Genomic DNA, 18,729 nt, shown 5'->3' on the forward strand with positions numbered 1-18,729 from the left:
TCACATGCAAAACTTCACAGTGTGAAGAAATTGCTCCCACGTCAAGAAACGTCTTCATATCATATTGGAGATCTGTGCTTTTCGCTTAGGTCTGCAGACTGTTCTTCAACATCCATGAAACACAAAATATGTGCAGTAGATTTTCAAGCAAGACATAACTAGATAACAAATCCTGTCAGAGGAAGCTCTGCAGTTATGGGGCTGAACAATATTGAACATTGAGGTGGCGGCTGAAGATCTGTTGGGGCTTCACAACAATCAAGCAGATACCTTTAGTTTGAAACCTTCCAGAAGGCCATCAGTTGGTGCTCCATAGCAAAGGTGTCCATCAGCTCTTTCACCATGGAGTCATCCTATCAGTGATCAGTTCCATAATCGAGAAAACAAAAAACGCTACCTCTTTGAAATCAGGTACTACCAGCTGTGGACTCCAGTGTTTTCAACAAGCTACTTCAATATCTTTCCACAGAGGCCAGTGCTAGATTTAACACTGTTTTCCAGAACAGGAACTTAAACTCTGCTTCTGGATTAACTCAAACGGAGGTACCATGAGCTTTGTTCAATTCTTATGGACCAGGAGACCACCTCATTGGGAGGAAAGCAGGAACAAAAATGTCCTTTCATAAATTGTTTGACCACTCTTTGTGAACGATGGCTCTTGAGAAGATGAGATGTACATTGAAATGCCCATCAGAAGCAACTTTACCGGGATGTGTTTGAGCCTGGATATGGCCAGTAGCTTTAGATACGTCTGTATCTAATGAGATTGCACTAACTGGAGAAGGCCTATACTTACCCAAGATGCAGAACTGCTCCCGTTTAGCACCATATGTTCTAAATTCAAAGTAATCAGGACCTGGGGTGTGAAGTTCAAGGACTGAAGAACGTGATGAAGAATTTGTCCCTTCTGCCTGGACAGAACTTCTCGGGGTATTTTGAATGTTTCCAAAGATATTGAAGTAGCTAGAGTAAATTTGAGTGCTGGGTCTTGGACTGATTATACACCCCCTCCTCACCTCTCTCTCTGTCCCTATTGCTCTAGCCTGATCACCCTGTTGGGATGAATACTACAACAGATACCCAGACCATAGCGGCTTTGTTTGTTAATGTTTTTCTTCATTTGTGGGAGGTATTTTTGATCAAGTAGGAGGGGGGTAGTTGGGGGGGAAAAAGTTTAGTGTTCTATAACTTACTCACCTGAAAAGTATATCTTGATCACTATGCGCAAACCGTTCATATCCCATCTGCATGTGAAAGATCAACTGTAATGATTAACACTGTCAAATGTAAACCGATAGCTATCGTTAGGAAAAATGACCGTCTAAGACACCAAGAACTGATGTAATCACGGTTGGATGTCATAAGTATTAGCAAAAAGTGAAAATTGAATACAATTTGTGTTAAAAAAAAGTAAGTAATTTGTCACTTAGTGGCAAATCCTTTGTACCCTTTTCATAAAAAGAAATGTAAAATGTGGTTAGCAAAATTGTTCAGGTTTATTTCTTCAAGTCAACAAAAGAGTAAGACATTGAAAGTGTCCGCAAAATTGGCATTGAAGTCCAGTTCAAAGTCAGAACGTCTTTCACTGTGGAAAGATTTTAAATTGCGCAGATCCTATCACTTTTCTGAAGGGGGAGTATGAACACCAAAGAAATAAACTTCCTGACAATTCAGAATAAAGGGCATACTTCCCACTCCATGAAACGCAACCGATAGTATTGCAACGCCCCTTATTCACCTTAACAAACCGTTCCTGGAAATCATGCTTCTGCGGTGCCCCGAGCACCTGTTTCTGTGCTACGTTTTGTGGGTCCTACCCCTGCAGGTTCCTTCACAGTCTGTAATTCCATCACCGCCACCATCTATTCTTGCTTTTCCAAAATGTTGACTCCAAGAAGGAGATCACGTAGTCCATAAAGGTGCCATTTGAGACATTGCAGGTAACATTCTTTGACCTTGAAACACTGAAGAAGACTGTTTCATACTCCAAAATGATCTACTAAAAGATCTGCCACATCTATTTCTTCATTCCACAGATATTTTCAAACACTGGCGGTGTCGCCCCCACTCAGCATTCCAATAATTGATTACACAAATGTGTTCAATAAAGAATTGGGCCGAAGTGAAGCACAGCTTAATATTCCTGTTCCAAGCCCTCCTCTGTCATTTGAGGCCTTACACTGTTCCTTTTCAAGATTGTTATTCTTCTAGTACTCTGACTATTGGAACCCATTTTGATACTCGGTTTCAAAACCTTTCATCACTGTTATGCTTTCAAGCTAATTTTTGGCTGAAGTGCTAGGATTGTTGCACTCAGGAATTGAACTGCTTACTCCTGCTTCAACTAAATATGCTCCTACTAGACTTCAGAACAAGCACAAACATCCAGAGTAATGGCCTATTTTTCTACACTTGCTTCCACAACCAGACTCTGTCATTGTATCCACTTTAAGGAAAATTCTTGCCATGGCTGCATCATCTGCTATATCTCCTGAGAATGGGAGTAAATTGAATATTGCAGTGAAAAGAAACATTTGTCAGACATCAGCTACTGTGCTTAAAGCTGCCAGTGCTAGTTCCCTGCTAGACACTGTTATAGGTCCATATGGGATCTCTGCAGTGTTTCACTGAAAAGATTCCCTTTGAAAATGGTGGATATCCAGGAAATCTTGCCTGAAGGAATAATGCTTTCCAGTCATGTTATTTATTGGGTTGTAGAGCTCACTGATATTGCTATGGTCTGGGTTCTTCTGTGTGTTGATACACCCCCGCTATTAAGCGAACTCATCTTACAAACAGGCGATTGTGCCGTACGAGTACGCGGTTGCGACTCGATAATCTCTCGCCCTGTATCTCCGGATTCCGGCATTCGGGAACGGCCAGACAGTTCCCTTTTCTCCCGCCCAAGCTCACCTATCCCAGACTTGTCGGCATATGAGACTCTATTCTAACAGGCATACAATCTATGTCCCGATGATGATCCGCGCATTCTTTCAACTGATCGGAACACCGTCGACACCTTAAATGCACCTTGCACGTTAAAACACTTTTGTTTACCTCAATGTAAAGGTGTTTTGTTGCGATTTGTTCTCACAATAATATGTAATTTGTATGTGTAACAAACCAAGAAAGCTTTACCTGAGCCCCCCCTGTGTGTGTCCTTTCCCCGTTCTGTATTTCACTGGCTATGTAGGACACAGGCTTGTGGCCCATTTTATGTACTGTTGTGCATTATTGACTTAATTGCTTCAAAAGAAAATATTAGACCTCTATCCGGCTGGACAAGTCCACTTAATTTAGCAACAATTGTGTCTATATTCATTACTCGGTTTCATATCCTTCCTTTCCGGGGGCCACTGTTGTTCTAAATAATTGATTCCCTAGGTCCCTGGTCAACTTTTTTGGGTTCCCTTGTTGTTTCTAAATATAATGTTGGTTCAACAACTCAAAGTGATTTTATAAGGGTAATTTCACTGTCATTTGCAGCAGTGATTTCTGGGGTCATTGACATGCATAGTCATGTTGTTGTGTCCTAGCCTTAGTGGATACTTCACACGGTCAACAGGGGCCTCAAGAGAGTAAGGGAGCCCCACACATGCTAACTTCTCCAAGCCACCTCATTGGAAGTCTTGAAGCGTACTGGCCCTCCTCATCCCCTCATTTTAAGGATTTGTTTCTGAACCAGTGTCACGTTTGCCAATTTTCCTTCCAGTGTTCCCAGCCCATTCTCCCACTTCACTGATTTTGAAACTGTCCCACCTGCTGTTTGGGATGAGACTGAAATAATATATGAGCACGAAAGCTTCAAGGTATATATTTGTGGCTCTGTTTTGGCTGTCTTGATATAATTTAAAAAAAGTATATACCAGTTTTTTTCTCCTTTACTCTGTCTCACCATCCCTGTTCTTGTTGCTCAGATGACACGTTTACTGCTTGCCCGAGGCAGCAATATCAACTATGTCAGCAAGACTGGAGACACGGCCCTACACATAATGGTGAAACGCTCGCGCTTTGATTGTGCCATGGTGCTGCTGACGCATGGTGCTGATGCAAATGCACAAGGGGATGGTGGGAACACCCCATTGCATCTGGCTATGAAGGTATGTAAATCTAGAATTTGTGGTTTGATACAATGCTCTGCTAGGGTCAGCACTATAGGGCAAATGTATCTTGGGGCTGTAGCACTGTGTTTCTCCTTTTGGAGGAGGAGTTTAATGCACATCTCACAATGCCTGAAGTTCTGATATGTAAGAAAACATCTGTTCAGGCTTCCTTCTCTATTCCATGTTCTCACAACTCTTTTCATTGTCATATTTGTTTATGTAATTCTAACTCAGGCCCCACAAAATCAACTGGTCCATGTACAGCACCTTAATTCTGACAACCTCCAGCTGTGATATGTTCTTTGACAAGCATCACTGCTCCATGGAGCTCCGCCATTGCCATAAACATGGGGTAATTAATAAATGGTGCCATGTGGTGCTGTGTTGGAGACACAATTGAGATCCAGGTATTGCTTACCTTGACTCATTGTGTAGCTTAGTCAGTGTGCAGTCAGATACAGAAGTGATTGACTGCTCAGTTGATGACATTGGTGGGATGCAGATATGTATTACTGGGCTTTGCCCAGTTGCCAGCGGGGAGACGCTGATGTACTCTAGTATTGTGTATTGATCAGTTGGTATTGCTGTCAGCTACATATTTTGCAAGGCTCGTTGCAATGGGGTAACCGGAATCAATCAATAAATAGCTTTATTCAGAAGTCTGATAACAACCATAAAGGGACATACAACATTACGTCTGATTAATAAATGCATAAAAACAAATACAAAAATAATTATACTTTTAAAACATAACAATATGTGTTAAAATTATTTTAGGACAACATAGACCTACGAATTTGCACAGTACATTTTAAAAAGACCCCAAAATGCAAAACAATTTCATCATTAGGTAAGGTCATTAAAGGCCTACGCGCGGGCCTGCTTTGTCCAATGCTTTGTAAATACGTTTTTTTAGAACCGTTATTAAAAACAATCTCATATACCTTACACAAAATTTACAAAAGAAGATAAATTGGAGCATTGATTGGCCTGAAACATTATCATAGGGACACGGTACAGCCTCTCAATTGTGGTTGAAACCCTTGGGAAAGCACAACAGGTATTTTATTGTGTCTGATCTAAAACGAAATAGCAAAGATCGCTGGTGGCTGGAAGCATATATGTGTTGATGTTCTTTGGTGAAATGATATCATACAGATAATGCTTGGCATTATTGTCTCCAGGCCTCCTGGTCCTCATTGTTCTCCAAGTGGCTCTGTTTCCTGTCCATAGGGTAGCTCACATCTTGCTGAAAGGGCATCTTGTGGTCCCTCTGCCTTTGGTTTAAAAGTAGCCTCTGCCACCCTGACCCTCTTCCCCGAATCAGTCTTTCTTTATTTTTGTAGCTGGACCATCTCGAGCTCATCAAGGCACTGATTGTTTTTGGGGCGAACGTGGAGACACCCAACGAATTTGGGGAAACACCTGGACTGATTGCAGCACGAAGCAGCAAAGGTGGGTGTCAGGCTAACTGTGTATATGTCCACGTTCTCCTGCTCTGGGACCATCCATACTCTGTGTATAATCAGCATACCCCAGCACCCGTGAATTGAAAATGACAGTTTCAGATGTTATTCACATATAACGCAATAGGTCAATCAGTTGATTTTTTCTTCTTTTAATAAATCTTCAAGCTTACAGTAAGTGAACTGTTCCCAAGCCAACATGTGTTGGAAAACATCAAGGATTGTGTGGCTTGTCCTCTTTCTGCGTTTGTGAAATGTTTTAGACTAATTGAACCATAGAGCTTATATACTAGTAACCCCAAAGTAGAACTTAATGGACATTTTATTGAGTATTATTAATGTTCTCAGCAAGTGATGTACCTTTGAGTCTTCTAACCAGCATTTTGTCATGAGTAGTCTATTTATGTCCTCTCTGAGATGCAGCCTGAAGTCTGCTTCCAAGGACAAACATTTGGTTTGCATGTACTGCCTTCCTTAAGACCATATGTCAAAAAACTGTTATGCCACACCCTTTGTCAAGCCAAAGACTTTAATTCATAGAAACACGATTATTTTAACATACTCAGCTAAGATGGAGTTGTCTGGAGAATTCATTCTATTCAGGCAACAAATTGCCAACAACCATGGAGGAATTGTGGTTAGCTTCAGAGGAAGAAGATATTGAGGCAGAGGAGGCTCAAGGACAAGAAAAGTGAGAATCATTTGAAGAAGCCTTGGCATCTTCCTAAACCAGTAGGCAAAAAAGACCTACTTAAGATGCAAGCAGGTAAGAATAAATAAGACAACAGTCTATAGGGGACCCTGAGAAGCAAAAATAGGGCATGCGAAGATGCATGTTGGCGGAACAGTACCATCTTACTCCAGAAAGTGAGGAAGAAAATTTAATGTAAGAAATCCAGGAAGGAGACAAGGAAACTTTGAAGTGAATTCCCCAGTAGATGGTATTGAGTCTTACCCTGCAAAACTATTCTCACCAGGTAATAACACTGAATATTAGTGTTGCAAACGGAGCAACCGATTCCTTTTGGGTGCAGATGGACGTTGATCAAAAGAAGTCCTCTTTTTTTATTATAAACACTTAAGCCCATCTTTACTTGTGTTGGAAACGCAAAAGTCCTTAGCTTGGTAAAATGTGCACCCCCTCCGTGAGTGCCAGCTGTACTGATGTCTGGCTCCCTAATACTGATTTTTGTTAGCATAGGCAAACAGGAATCATGCATGTGCACCATGACAGGGAAGAGCGCCCAAAGCCCTACCCTCAAAGTGATGAGACTACTGCCTCCACCAGGAGTTTATCAGCATGAGTGTGTTGGTAGCAGCATACCATGTAGTTAGTGATCAGAAGGAGTGAACAGATCCTTTTTAACCTGTCATTGGAGTGAGCTCTGCAAGCTCCCTGGCTTTTAAGGTTCAGCTGCTGTGTGTTTAACTCACCCTTGGCCTATATCAGGTTGGTGTGAAGTACTGCACAACGCAGAGTTGATGTATCTGCTTTGGGTATATGTGTGCCTGGGAAGAGTACAATACAGGAATAATGCAGTACTAAACAGTGTGTGCATGGTGAATGCATGTGCTGGATATATATATGTGCCTATGAGTAGTACAGCACATGAAGTATATAGCGCTGTGCAGTGTGTGTAGGATAAATGCACATGCTGGGTATACGCTTACCTGTGAGTAGTACAGTACATGAAGGATACAGTGCTGTGTAGTGCATGCATGTTAAATGCAATGGGCGAATGTATGTGTGCCTCTGAGTGGTACAGTACAAGGAGGATACAATACTGTCCAGTGCATGTATGCTGTATAAATACACCGGATTTATGTGGGCCTGTGAATGGTAAGATACATGGAGGGCCCGGAGTCTGATTTTTGGAGACCCCAGCCTGCATGGTGAAACGTGGAGAGGAGGTAGAGAGACCCTGTTGAGTGGACTTCCTGTGTAAGATGTGAGGAAACAGCTGATGCACCGATTGGCCGATGCTAATTTGTTGGACAGAGTCATGACCTCCTTATGCCAGGAGAGGGATGCTGTGTGTTGTGCTGTCCCGATCGGGCCGGAGCCCATGCGTAGTAGCGAAACGGTGTCCCTGTATGCCACGAGGGGTTACTGTGGAAGAGACTGCTGTGCAGTAAGTGTCATAGCCTTGGGCGGTAGCGTGTTGGCAATCCTGTATGCCAGGAGGGGCTGCTTTGGGAAAGACTGCTGTATGGCAAGGGCTATAGCCTTTTGCGGTAGTGAGGCGGCAAACCCATATGCCAGGAGAGGCTGCTTTGGTGAATATCTCCATGCTGAACAGGCCAGAGCACGGGGACTTTGAGTTGCAGTGACCCTGTATGCCAGAGGGGGTCACTGGAAGCACTAAGAACTGCAACTTGGTCTGCTTCCACCGGAGAAGTGGAGCGCATGGGAGCTCCTGCACACCATTACCCAGGACTGGTTTCAGGCCTGTTGGCACCAAGGGAACCTTTTGCTAAATTAGCTCAGTAGAGCTGGAATACTATTGACTTTAAGGTAGATTCATAGTGGAGTCTCTACTCAGACTACTTGTGGGGCACACCCTGGGTGTTACTAATAGCGAGTGGGGAATAACCACAATCGCTAAACGCTAGGAATGAGAGACAGGGTAGCGCCCGATCTCAGGGGGGGATCATGTAAAAATGTTTGTGAATATCGTATTTTTCCTTTGTGTGGTTAGTGGTAGAAATAAAATACTTCACTTTTTTCATAAAATTGAGTATTTGGCTGGATTTATTGGTGCTGCTGCATGCATTTTGAGTTGCGAGACTATGTACACTATCCTGGATCCACCACCACTTGAGGGAGCCTTAGACTGCTCATACCAGGCTATCATGAGAGTCAAGTGTAGAAGGGGTACTTGGCCTAGATGTTCAGGATCCATAGTAGGTCGGGCCCAGGACATCAGGATAAAAGGCCTCATCCCTCATGGTTGGGCCAAGTAGCCCCAGCGTGCCCTGTTGAAAGCCGTTCTCACAACTTGCCTATTGTCCAGCTATCTTGCAGCAAGGTCATGAGGTCTTCCAAAAAACAGCTACTTTTACTGCAGCATCTCCCTGAATCGAAAAGAAATATAAATCGTCAACTCAGGACCCGCAGTACATTTGATCACACATGGAGCACATCTCTTATCTGCACAGCCAGGAAAAGAGCCTAATCCCCAAGCACACATGGTCTGCCAACAGATAGGGACAGTAAATCTTTTGAGGCAGTTGGCAGAAAATTGAGTCAGTGGCATCTATAAAATTGCATAGAGCAAACTAGTGACAAGATTAATAGATATGCTTACCAACAGTGGGAGGAAATGGAAGATCTACTTTAGCAGCTCCCATAACAGTACCTGTAACGGACAGAGTCAATAGTTGGAAGAAGGTAGAACAATTGCAGCTACTTGTTTTCAAGTACGTATTAGATGCAGAGCACCCAGCTAGCAGGCAATTGTCAACAGGAACAGTTGTTCAGGGGCACTCCTGGCTATGAATTTCAGGCTTTAAAAGTGAAGTACAAGCAAATGTGATTGACACATCTTTTATAAGGGAAGATTTATTCGGCACAGTAATCGATCAAAACCTGGAACAAATGGAAAAGGTTAGTGACACTGCAAAGCCAGTATGTAACTTGACAATGGGGGAATCTCCTTTTTATAGAGGACAAATGTTGGCAAAGTAGATTACTCTACAGTATAATGCCCTAAAAACAAATGATTTCCACTGGTTTCTAACTAGGGGTGGGCGTGGTTCGCGAAGTAGCGCTACGCGAAGTGCACTTCGCGAGTTACGTTCACACTGTGCAAGATGTCGTTTTCAATGACTGCACAGTGCGGACAAGCATCCGGCACCGTGCAATCATTGAAAGCGGCATCTTGCACAGTGCGAGCTGTACTTTTCTGCCGCTCGAGTACATTTTTACTTGAGCTGCAGCTGTCTCAACGCGGACTGGTAGTTTCTCATCGCGAGCATGCACGACCACTCACAATGAGAAACCTGACCTCCTCGCGTTGAGAATCTCACTGGGAGGTTTATTTTCCATGCTCGCGATCGGCAACTTAATGTTGCTGATCGCGTACAAGGAAAAAGTCTCGCGAGGATGTCATTTTGCTTGCTCGCGGTCACCAACTTGACGTCGAGGACCGCGAGCAAGCAAAAAATGACCGCTGCGCTACGCATGTTTGCACTGTGCTACGTGCAGATCGGGTAGTGCGAAGTTGCGCAAACTTCGCAAATTACCCGAGCGTAGCATAGTGCTTTGCCCAGGGTTATTTCTAACCCAGTCACAGTAGTTCCAGAACAATCAAACCAGACAGTTTTTTCGCTCATGAGACTAAACTAAAAGTCTATAGAGGTAGTATCCCTTCCAGTAAACAACTCTTTAGAGCTGCTCCTGTTCATGTAACACCATTGGGGGACAGAATCAAGAATGACCTACCTAGTGGCAATCTGCCATAACTGACAAATCGGTATTAACATTATAAAATTCAGCTTTTGCTTAGAATTTCATTAAAGAAACACCAACAATTGCTACAAATATACAAACAAAGACATTTAAAAATACTGGAGCAAGCTTTAGTACCTAAGATTTGCAAACAAGTTAATCAGGACACAGAAATTCTTTACAAGTATTCCTACCTCAATTGGACAAGAACAATTACTTAATCATAGACCTGAAACATGCTTTTATCCATATACCGATGCATTCTGCTTACCAGAAATATCTCCGGTTTGTGATAAAACAGTCTCTCTAAGACAAAGACCGCGCCAAAGGTCTTTACAAAGACACTGAGGATGGTGGCCTTGCATCTCAGGAAGGGAAGAGTTGATCTGTGCTATTACCCAGACGACTGGCTGCACAGGGTGGGTACTTTCCTTCAATGTCCGCATAATCTCCGAATAGCAGTGGACCTATTCTACCAGTTGAGCTTCATTGTTGACCTTAAGTATCACTACTTCATTAGAAATAGAAGAATGAGGGCAGCAATTAATACAGAATTTACTCTGAGCAGAGTGGTGGCATTGCAGGAACTAGCTCACCTTTTCTAGATGCCTGTGTCTCATAGTGAGAACAGTAATGAAATTATTAGAACTGATGACATCTTGTGTTCTTTTAATACTAATTGAAAGACTTTACATGAGACCAGTTCGGGAATGAAGGAGCAATCAATGGTCTGAAGTTAGTGGGAACTAGGAGGATGTAATGGTTGCAACACGCAAGATACAGAAGGAGTTAGTGTTTGAACAATAGCAAAAAGGTTAAACTGCAAATTATTGAAGGCACCAAACCCAGAGGCTAGTATTACAAAAGGCGTGTCACAGGTGGGATGGGTGAGCAAACCTTCCAAATCTAAAAATTAGAAAAGGATGGTTGGTAGCAAACACATGAATTTTCTGGAATTAAAGATATCCTTTCTAAACATTTTTCAAAGTCAGTCCAAGAGCAAGTCATTCAGATACTAACAGACATCAGTACACCAGTTTTCTGCCTCAGCAAGAATGGAAGGGCGTTTTTATTTATCCTCTGTTAGTTGGTTCAAGATGTTTGACACTGGACCAATGCAAGAAACATTGGTTTAATGGCCACTTATGTGCCCGGGCTAGAAAACAATCAAGCTGATATCCTAGGTACATCCCACAAATAGGAATTAAAACTGGGTATTGTAATAGAGATGTTTATCAAACAGGGAATTCTAAATCTAGATCTATTTGCAACAAAAGAAAAAACAAAATGCCGAAACTTTGCTTCCAGGCATTTCCATCTACAGTTAAGAGGAATGCTCTTTTGATAAGTTGGTGCGGGATGTTTGCTTACACCTTACACAGTACATAAATATCTCAGATGAAACTCCTACTAATAGGCCTCATGTGGGCTTGCAAATGTGGTTCTCAAAACCAACAAAAATGGCACAACTCAATGTAACAATACCTGTAGCAAAGTATGCATCGACTTCGGAAAAGGCAGAGGTTTATCACCCAGGTACTCAAAGTCTACAGTTAGCAGTGTGACTCCTGAAGTCTTAGAATATCAGTGTTGAAATAATTCTCTAAATTGTATGGAAGACTAAAAAAGCCAGGGAACTATAAACCCAAAAAACACGATGCAAGAAAATGGCACAGTTTCCTAAACTGGAGTAGAAAAATTGTTTTATGGAAAGGAGAACAGAGCCAGTTGTGTTGGTGAAGTATTTTATGCATTTACTTGAAGTCGGCCTTAGCTCTGCATCCTTACAAGTGGATTTCTCAGCGATTGCGCATGCAGAAAAGGCTTAGGTCAAACACAAATATTTAATTTACTGGTTATGTAAAAAGATTCATCAAAGGAGTAAAAAGCTGATATCCTCCACATTCAGCACCAGCTTAGTAGCACTTAAACATAGTACTAACAGCCCTGATGAAACCACACTTTGGCCCAATGCTTAATATAAACTTAACATTTCTTACTCCAAAAGCAAGCTTTTTAGTTGCTGTTCCTTCATTCAGGAAAATGAATTGTAAGCCTTGTCGATAGAACAAACCTATTGGTATATATGTTATGTTGATTTGTATAGCACACTAATCACCCTAGAGGGCATCCAAACATTTGACTATGGTGTGTCGGTGTGTGGTCCCAAGGTGTTTATATGAAGAGCCAGATCTTCAGCTTATTGCAAAACTCAAGAAGTGAGGAGGAGGCTCTGTTCTGCTGAGAAATGTTGTTCCCTATTTTGGGTGCGGTGTATCAGAATGAGCGACCTACAGTTTTACTTTTGTGGATGTGGGGAGTGTGTGCGTGTGAGAGTGAGGCAGAGTGTAGGTGACTGGTGGGTTGGTGAAAGTTTGTGCGGCTGTTCAGGTATTGTTATGTTATGTTATGTTATTTTGTGACTTTTATAGCGCACGGCTACTCCAAAGAGTGTCCCGGCGCTTTATTGACATCCTGAAGAACAAACACAGCACAATAAAAGAAAGAAGGGATCGAAGAAAATAGAATCTAAGAGGCAAAAAGCCAGGTTTTCAAGCCCTTTCTAAAAGATAGCAGGTGTGAATTGTTACGTAGCGAGAGGGGCAAAGAGTTCCAAAGCTGAGGGGCCCGGAGCATAAAAGAGCGGCCGCCCAAGCGGGCCCTCCTCACACGGGGAACAATGGCGAGAAACTTCGACTCTGATCTCAGAGATCGAGAAGGAAGGTATGGCATAAGCCTCCTCTGTAGGTACTTGGCCCCAGTGGAATAGAAGGCCTTATGCGCGAGGGTCAAAGTTTTGAAAGCTATCCGCTGTCGGATAGGCAGCCAGTGAAGCGACTGCAACAGGCCGGAAACATGAACTCGCCTGTGCAGACCGAAGATGGCACGCGCCGCCGCATTCTGGACCACCTGCATCCGTTGCAGGAGGTATTCGGGCAGGCCAAGATATAAGATGTTAGCGTAGTCCAATCTTGAACCGATCAATGCCTGCACCGTAATCCTCCTGTGATCCTCGGAAAGCAACGGAAAAAACTTCCGAAGCATGCGGAGAAGTCCAAAGCAGGTGCCCGTAAGGGCGAGGATCTGAGATCTTAAGGTCAGACCGTTGTCGATTTTAACCCCCAGATTCTTCGCTAGCTGAGATGACTGCCTCGGGGAGACATATCCGCAGGCCACCACACCTGCCAGTCCGGGTCGGATTGACAGCCGAAGAAGAGTACCTCCGATTTATCTGAGTTGCACTTGAGGCTGTTCAGTTGGAGCCATTTGAAAACAGCCCCAAGGCACTCACGGATACTCTCTCCATCAAAATCCTCCCCTTTCCGGCAGGTGAAGAGCAGCTGGGTGTCATCCGCGTAGGATACGATCTGGGCTCCGAAAGACTCAGCCAGAGCCGCCAGAGGGGTCATAAAGATGTTAAAGAGAGTCGGGCTCAATACAGAGCCCTGTGGGACTCCGACTCCCAATGGCGGCATCTCAGCGGAGGCTGAGGAAGCCCAGACCGTCTGTCGGCGACCAGCTAAGAAAGATGTAAACCAGCTGAACACCGTCCCCCTCAGACCGATCTCAAGAAGTCTGATGAGCAAGCCCTCATAGGGAACGGTGTCAAAGGCCGCCGACAGATCGAGCATGATCAACATAGCTCTCCCACCCAAGTCTAGCGTCTCCTTGATGGCCTCAGACACCTCCAGCAGCGCCGTCTCCGTTCTCAGATTAGGGCGGAAGCCCGACTGAGTGGAATGAAGCAGATCGTTCGATTCCAAGAAATTGGAGAGCACGCCATGCACGTGCTTCTCCAGGTTCTTGGCCAGAGCAGGAAGAAGAGAAATAGGCCTGTAATTGGCCAAGACCTCAGGAGCCAGACCGGGCTTCTTAATAAGGGGGATGACCATGGGTTGCTTCCACGCCAAAGGGACCTTGCCTTGGCTCAAAGAGAGATTCAGGAGAGGGTTGACTAGCGGGTTAACTACCTCCGCCATCTTCGCCAGAAATTTGGCCGGACATGGATCTAGCGGTGATCCAGATTTGAGATTGGCCAAAAGTGTCAAAGACGAGGCAGTTGAAATAGGCGGAAAGTCTGACAGGACAGGCCCCGAGGGGACCGATGGAACAGGACCAACCTCGGAGCCAGATAAGGCAGCCGCCAGCCGCGGTGGACACGACTCCTGTATCAACTTGATTTTAGCCGTAAAGAAGCATGCCAGATCCGATGCCCACTTCTGAGTGGGAACAGACTGGGCCGCATTCGACCGCGGGGCGATATATTCCCTGACGATCGTAAAGATCTCTTTACAGGAGTTCGAGGCGTCCTCGATCCTCCTGCCAAAATAGCTTTTCTTCTCAAGAAGAATAGCTCGGTGATAAGCTTTGACCCTGGTTCTATATTCGAGTCTGGCCTCTGGGTTATACTGGGCTTGCCAGGTCTGGTCCTGAGTTGTGTAGGGCTTTGTATGTGTGCTTAAGAAGTTTGAATTGGCTGCTCTTGTGAATGGGGAGCCAGTGAAGCTTGCTGAGGTGTAGTGTGATGGTGGTGCGGCGTAGGCGAAAGAGTATGAGTCTTGCAGCTGTGTTCTGGATGGTCTGGAATCTGTGTAGGAGTTGTTTGGAGATTTTGGTGTGGATAGGGATGCCATAGCCTGCTGGTGATGAGGGCTTGCGTGATGGTCCGTCTGGTGTTCTGACGCAACCATTTGAAGACATTTTGCAGCATGCATAGGATGTAGAAGCAGGAGATGCACACTGCATTGACTTGAGCCATCATGTAGAGCTTGTCATCAAGGATGAGTCCTAGATTTCTTGTGTGGTTTGTTGGTGGGGGTGTTGGTCATAGATCCGGTGGCCAACCGCGGTGAATCCCATGGGGAGGTCTTGTTGTTGAGCAGTTTGTTTGCATCCAATCTGCTAGCATGGTCATTAAAGAAAGTTGGTTCTAATGGCCTTTGTATTGTTCGTCAGGGAGAGGCTGAGTTGGGTGTCATCAGTGTAGGAGAGGACTGCCATGTCTTGTGATACAAAGATAAGGTATTTATGAGGACAAGTTAACTCCTAAAGTAGTCACATTTCCACTAGATCTAATCTGTTCTGAACTAATAATTTTTTCAAACACCTAAAAAGGTGCCTGAAAGAGCATTACATTCATTATTGTTAGATGATCTATTATGCACTACTTGCAAAACAGGAAATACTAGGATGTCTAATCAGTTTTTAATCGTGCATACTTCTCAAACTTTTGGTATGCCGGGTACAAAAGGGACAGTTGCCAGACAGATTGTAAAGGTAATAATAAGTTCTTAAACATTAACTAACAAAAAACGAATGAACAAACCAAAAGCACTTTTTTTTTTTGTCCTCATCTCACCTTTGAGAATAGTGCAGAATATTACAGCCGTTTTTGTGTACCTGGGCTCCCTCCGGCCGACTGCGAATGCTTAGGTCCCCTGACCGACTCCTTGTGCTGAAGTCTTAAGGTGTAATCGTAGGACTGGGGGGCCATTGGTTTTTCGTTATCTACACAGTCTCAGTTCCTTACCCATGTTGATAAAAGGGTACCAGAGGCTACTTGAAGCATTTTCAGCACTGGCCACATCTAGACGAGCCATCGCGAATGCAGAGTTTAACCATTCCTCTGTTTTTGGGGGGTTTGGATCTTTCCATTTCAGGCAGATTTCCCTGCGCGCTAATAAAATCAGACACAATAGCAGACCTATATCCCTTTCTGCAAGTGCTTTTGTTGATACAAACCAAAAGCACTTTCAACAAAACATGGAGTGACTTTAGCCTTTTAAGCTAATGTGTGATTAAATAGTGTGTGACTGTCACATGGTTGTGAACATGTGCCTTCACAAAGCATTGTTGTATAGATATTGACAGACAAAACGAAACTCCCTTAGGTTAAACTATAATGAAACACATATGTAGTAATACCCTTCCTTCAAACCGTCCTCCACAGGGGAAGTATTAATGCAGTACCATGCACAGCATGTGAATCTAGAAAAGGATTCAGCTTGTAGGAGAAACAGTCTACTTGCATGTAACAATGGTTTTGCTGCATGCCACTTGTAGATTCATGTGTTACCCTCGCACTTCTGCATGGAAGGGAGAGGACGGGGAACAAAGGATTTTAAATCGAGGCCACGTTTTGGGCTCTAGTAGGGTCACATTCGAAGACATAGGAAGTCGTTTAGTCCACCTTATCCTTTTGAGTAGGACTCATTATGACAAACCCCTGTTTCCCACAGACAAACAATGCCATCACCTTAATTCCCATTCCTGGGTGTCTTTTGAGTTGCTTGACGTTCAGATACAATTGTTGTTCAGGAATTAGCAATGAATCCAGGTTTCTCTGTTGAGAGCTTTGGTTTTGAGGGGTGTGTCAATATTAATCCATAAACCACTGTGAAATCAAGACAATTAGTGTTGCATTCCTTAGATTGGAGATGGAAGAGTAAGATCATGTTCAGTGGAATGTGTGGCTGTAGATACACATGTTTTGCATACTCCTGCCATCTAGTGTTGGATCCGGAGTTGTGCAAGTTGTTTTTCTTCAAAAAAGTCTTTGGAGTCATAAGACCGAGTGACTCCTCCTCAAGGTGATACTGCGCATGAGCATCAACTCCTTTGTTAGGTTGTTTTCTCTCTGCCGCCAGGTTCCGACATGTGTGCCTCTGAAATGTTTCGACTCTGTTCGGTATGATTCTTCGGTTCTTTACCAGTCTTCGACTGTATTGTTTCGATCGCTGTCTTCACTTCTGGGCTGCTCTCGATTTTCACCTACTCCCATGTGTTGCTTCCATCAAAGATGCCCTTCTGATGGAACGCGCATCCTTCAGATTTTGCCCGCGTTGTCATGCAAAATATCCGCACACCAATCAACACCTCATATGCAACTTATGTATTTTGCTGTACCAACGTGAAGCCTACTGTGACGCGTGTTATTTCTTTCAGTCCAAGAAAACCCTTTGGGATCGAAGAGCGCATTGTTTGGAAATGTCTTGCAGAAGCGGAGATGACACCCCCTATATTCTCAGCATGGAGCACACCCATGAGGAGCCACCTGCGGAAGAAGAACAAGGGTTCTTCTGCCCCGATGAAAGCTCTGACGTGGAGATCGATATTGAGATGCATAGCTTTCCCTCCGGTCAGCGCGTGAGTACTATGGCCCATGACCCTGCTCCAATCCCCAAGCAGGCCTCAAAACATTTTCATAAAAAGGTCACCGGACCACTTCTGCCTTCCGGCTATGGTGGCGGGGAATCCGGAAGACTGTTTCGGACGCCCTGTTCTCGGGCACGGCAGAGTGGTGTGGCTCACTGGTTAGAGGCGGCAGACCCGGAAGCAGAGAATGCCCTGGGACCAGGGTTCAATTCCCGACGTGGCAGGGTCGTGGACCAGGGTCAGCGGACTCGATAATTCTCGCCTCGGTGCCTACTCTAACCAGGGATCACACTCGGCAACTCTGGACATTAGCTTGCCTCATCTCCACAACGGCCCCCCACATACGCCAGGGATGCCTGGTTTCACCTTGGAGATACCCAGCAGGGACCATCTCACAGGGAAAGCCAGGACGGGTTCCCCAGCGGTCTACAGCGCGGAGATACCCCATGTGGGGTGATTCAGGCGCTTTACAAGACACCATTACATTACATTACATTACAAAACTGATACTAAGGCCAAGCCTTTAGCATTGACCTTTTATGACCGAAACCGACCTTCAGTATCGAGCTGGCAACTGCCAACATCTACCTCGGTAGTGCGCAAAAAACCTGGTCCTGAAAAGCCGAAAATCTCTAAATCTTCATCGGCTTCCCTGTCTCTGATCGAGCCCATTCTCGAGAAAATGGACATTCAACTGTGGAAAATTCACATACAGGAAAGTACAGGACGGATACTTGCTTCGCCCACCAAAAGAGGAAGCTGCCCTTCCAAGAGGCACTAGACAGCCCTGTCCCTCCGAAAAGGAAGATGAAGGACAAAGCTACTTGTCTGCAAAAAGAACAATTGATGGACAGAATGCAGAACAATGTCATACATTCACCCCCAGTACAGAGATCTGGGCCTAAATTTATCGTTTTTTTGCTCACCATGCCATTCCAGTTTGGACCCAGCCATATGCAAATCAGTCTTGACTTTGCGCCCAATGGGAACAGTCCAGCCCGAACGGCAAGGCAGGTCCTCCCTGGACTGGAAACAAGAATCCTAGGACCGGTTTCAGGCTTTCAGCCCTCATCAGCCAGGATAGCTTGACTCCAGTGGCATGGAGAGCATGGGACCTACGTCTGGGCATACCCGCCCCAGTCGGGGTGACATGCAAAAAGAACAGTTGATGTACAGAAGGCAGAACAATGTCATACATTCACCCCAGTACAGAGATCTGGGCATAAATCCATATTTTTTTTGCTCACCATGCCATTCCAGTTTTGACCCAGCCATATGCAAATCAGTCTTGACCCTGCGCCCATTGGAAACAGTCCAGTTCGAACTGCCAGGCCAGGTCCTCCGTTGACTGGAAACAAGCATCCTAGGACCGGTTTTGGTCTTTCAGCCCTCATCTGCCAGGATAGCTTGACTCCAGTGGCTGGAGAGCACAGGCCCCACGTCTGGGCATACCCGTCCCACTCGGGGTGACAAATGCAAATAGAACAATTGATGGACAGAATGCAAAACAATGTCATACATTCACCCGACCAGGCTTCACCACCACCACCACCAC

General features: G+C 44.6%; 1 protein-coding gene across 8 annotated transcripts in view; it reads left to right on the forward strand.

Annotated features, from left to right (window-relative positions):
* The window catches only part of PLA2G6 (phospholipase A2 group VI), a 593,695-nt gene that overhangs the window by 406,592 nt on the left and 168,374 nt on the right, over window positions 1-18,729 (forward strand). For all 8 annotated transcript variants that reach the window (XM_078683792.1, XM_078683798.1, XM_078683782.1 and 5 more), the window contains 2 exons: window positions 3,918-4,100; window positions 5,450-5,558. In XM_078683792.1, the coding sequence (XP_078539918.1) occupies window positions 3,918-4,100; window positions 5,450-5,558 (292 nt within the window). The remainder of the gene's footprint in view (window positions 1-3,917; window positions 4,101-5,449; window positions 5,559-18,729) is intronic.

The sequence above is a fragment of the Lissotriton helveticus genome, chromosome 1_1, assembly GCF_964261635.1.
Source record: "Lissotriton helveticus chromosome 1_1, aLisHel1.1, whole genome shotgun sequence".
Classification (NCBI taxonomy): domain Eukaryota; kingdom Metazoa; phylum Chordata; class Amphibia; order Caudata; family Salamandridae; genus Lissotriton; species Lissotriton helveticus.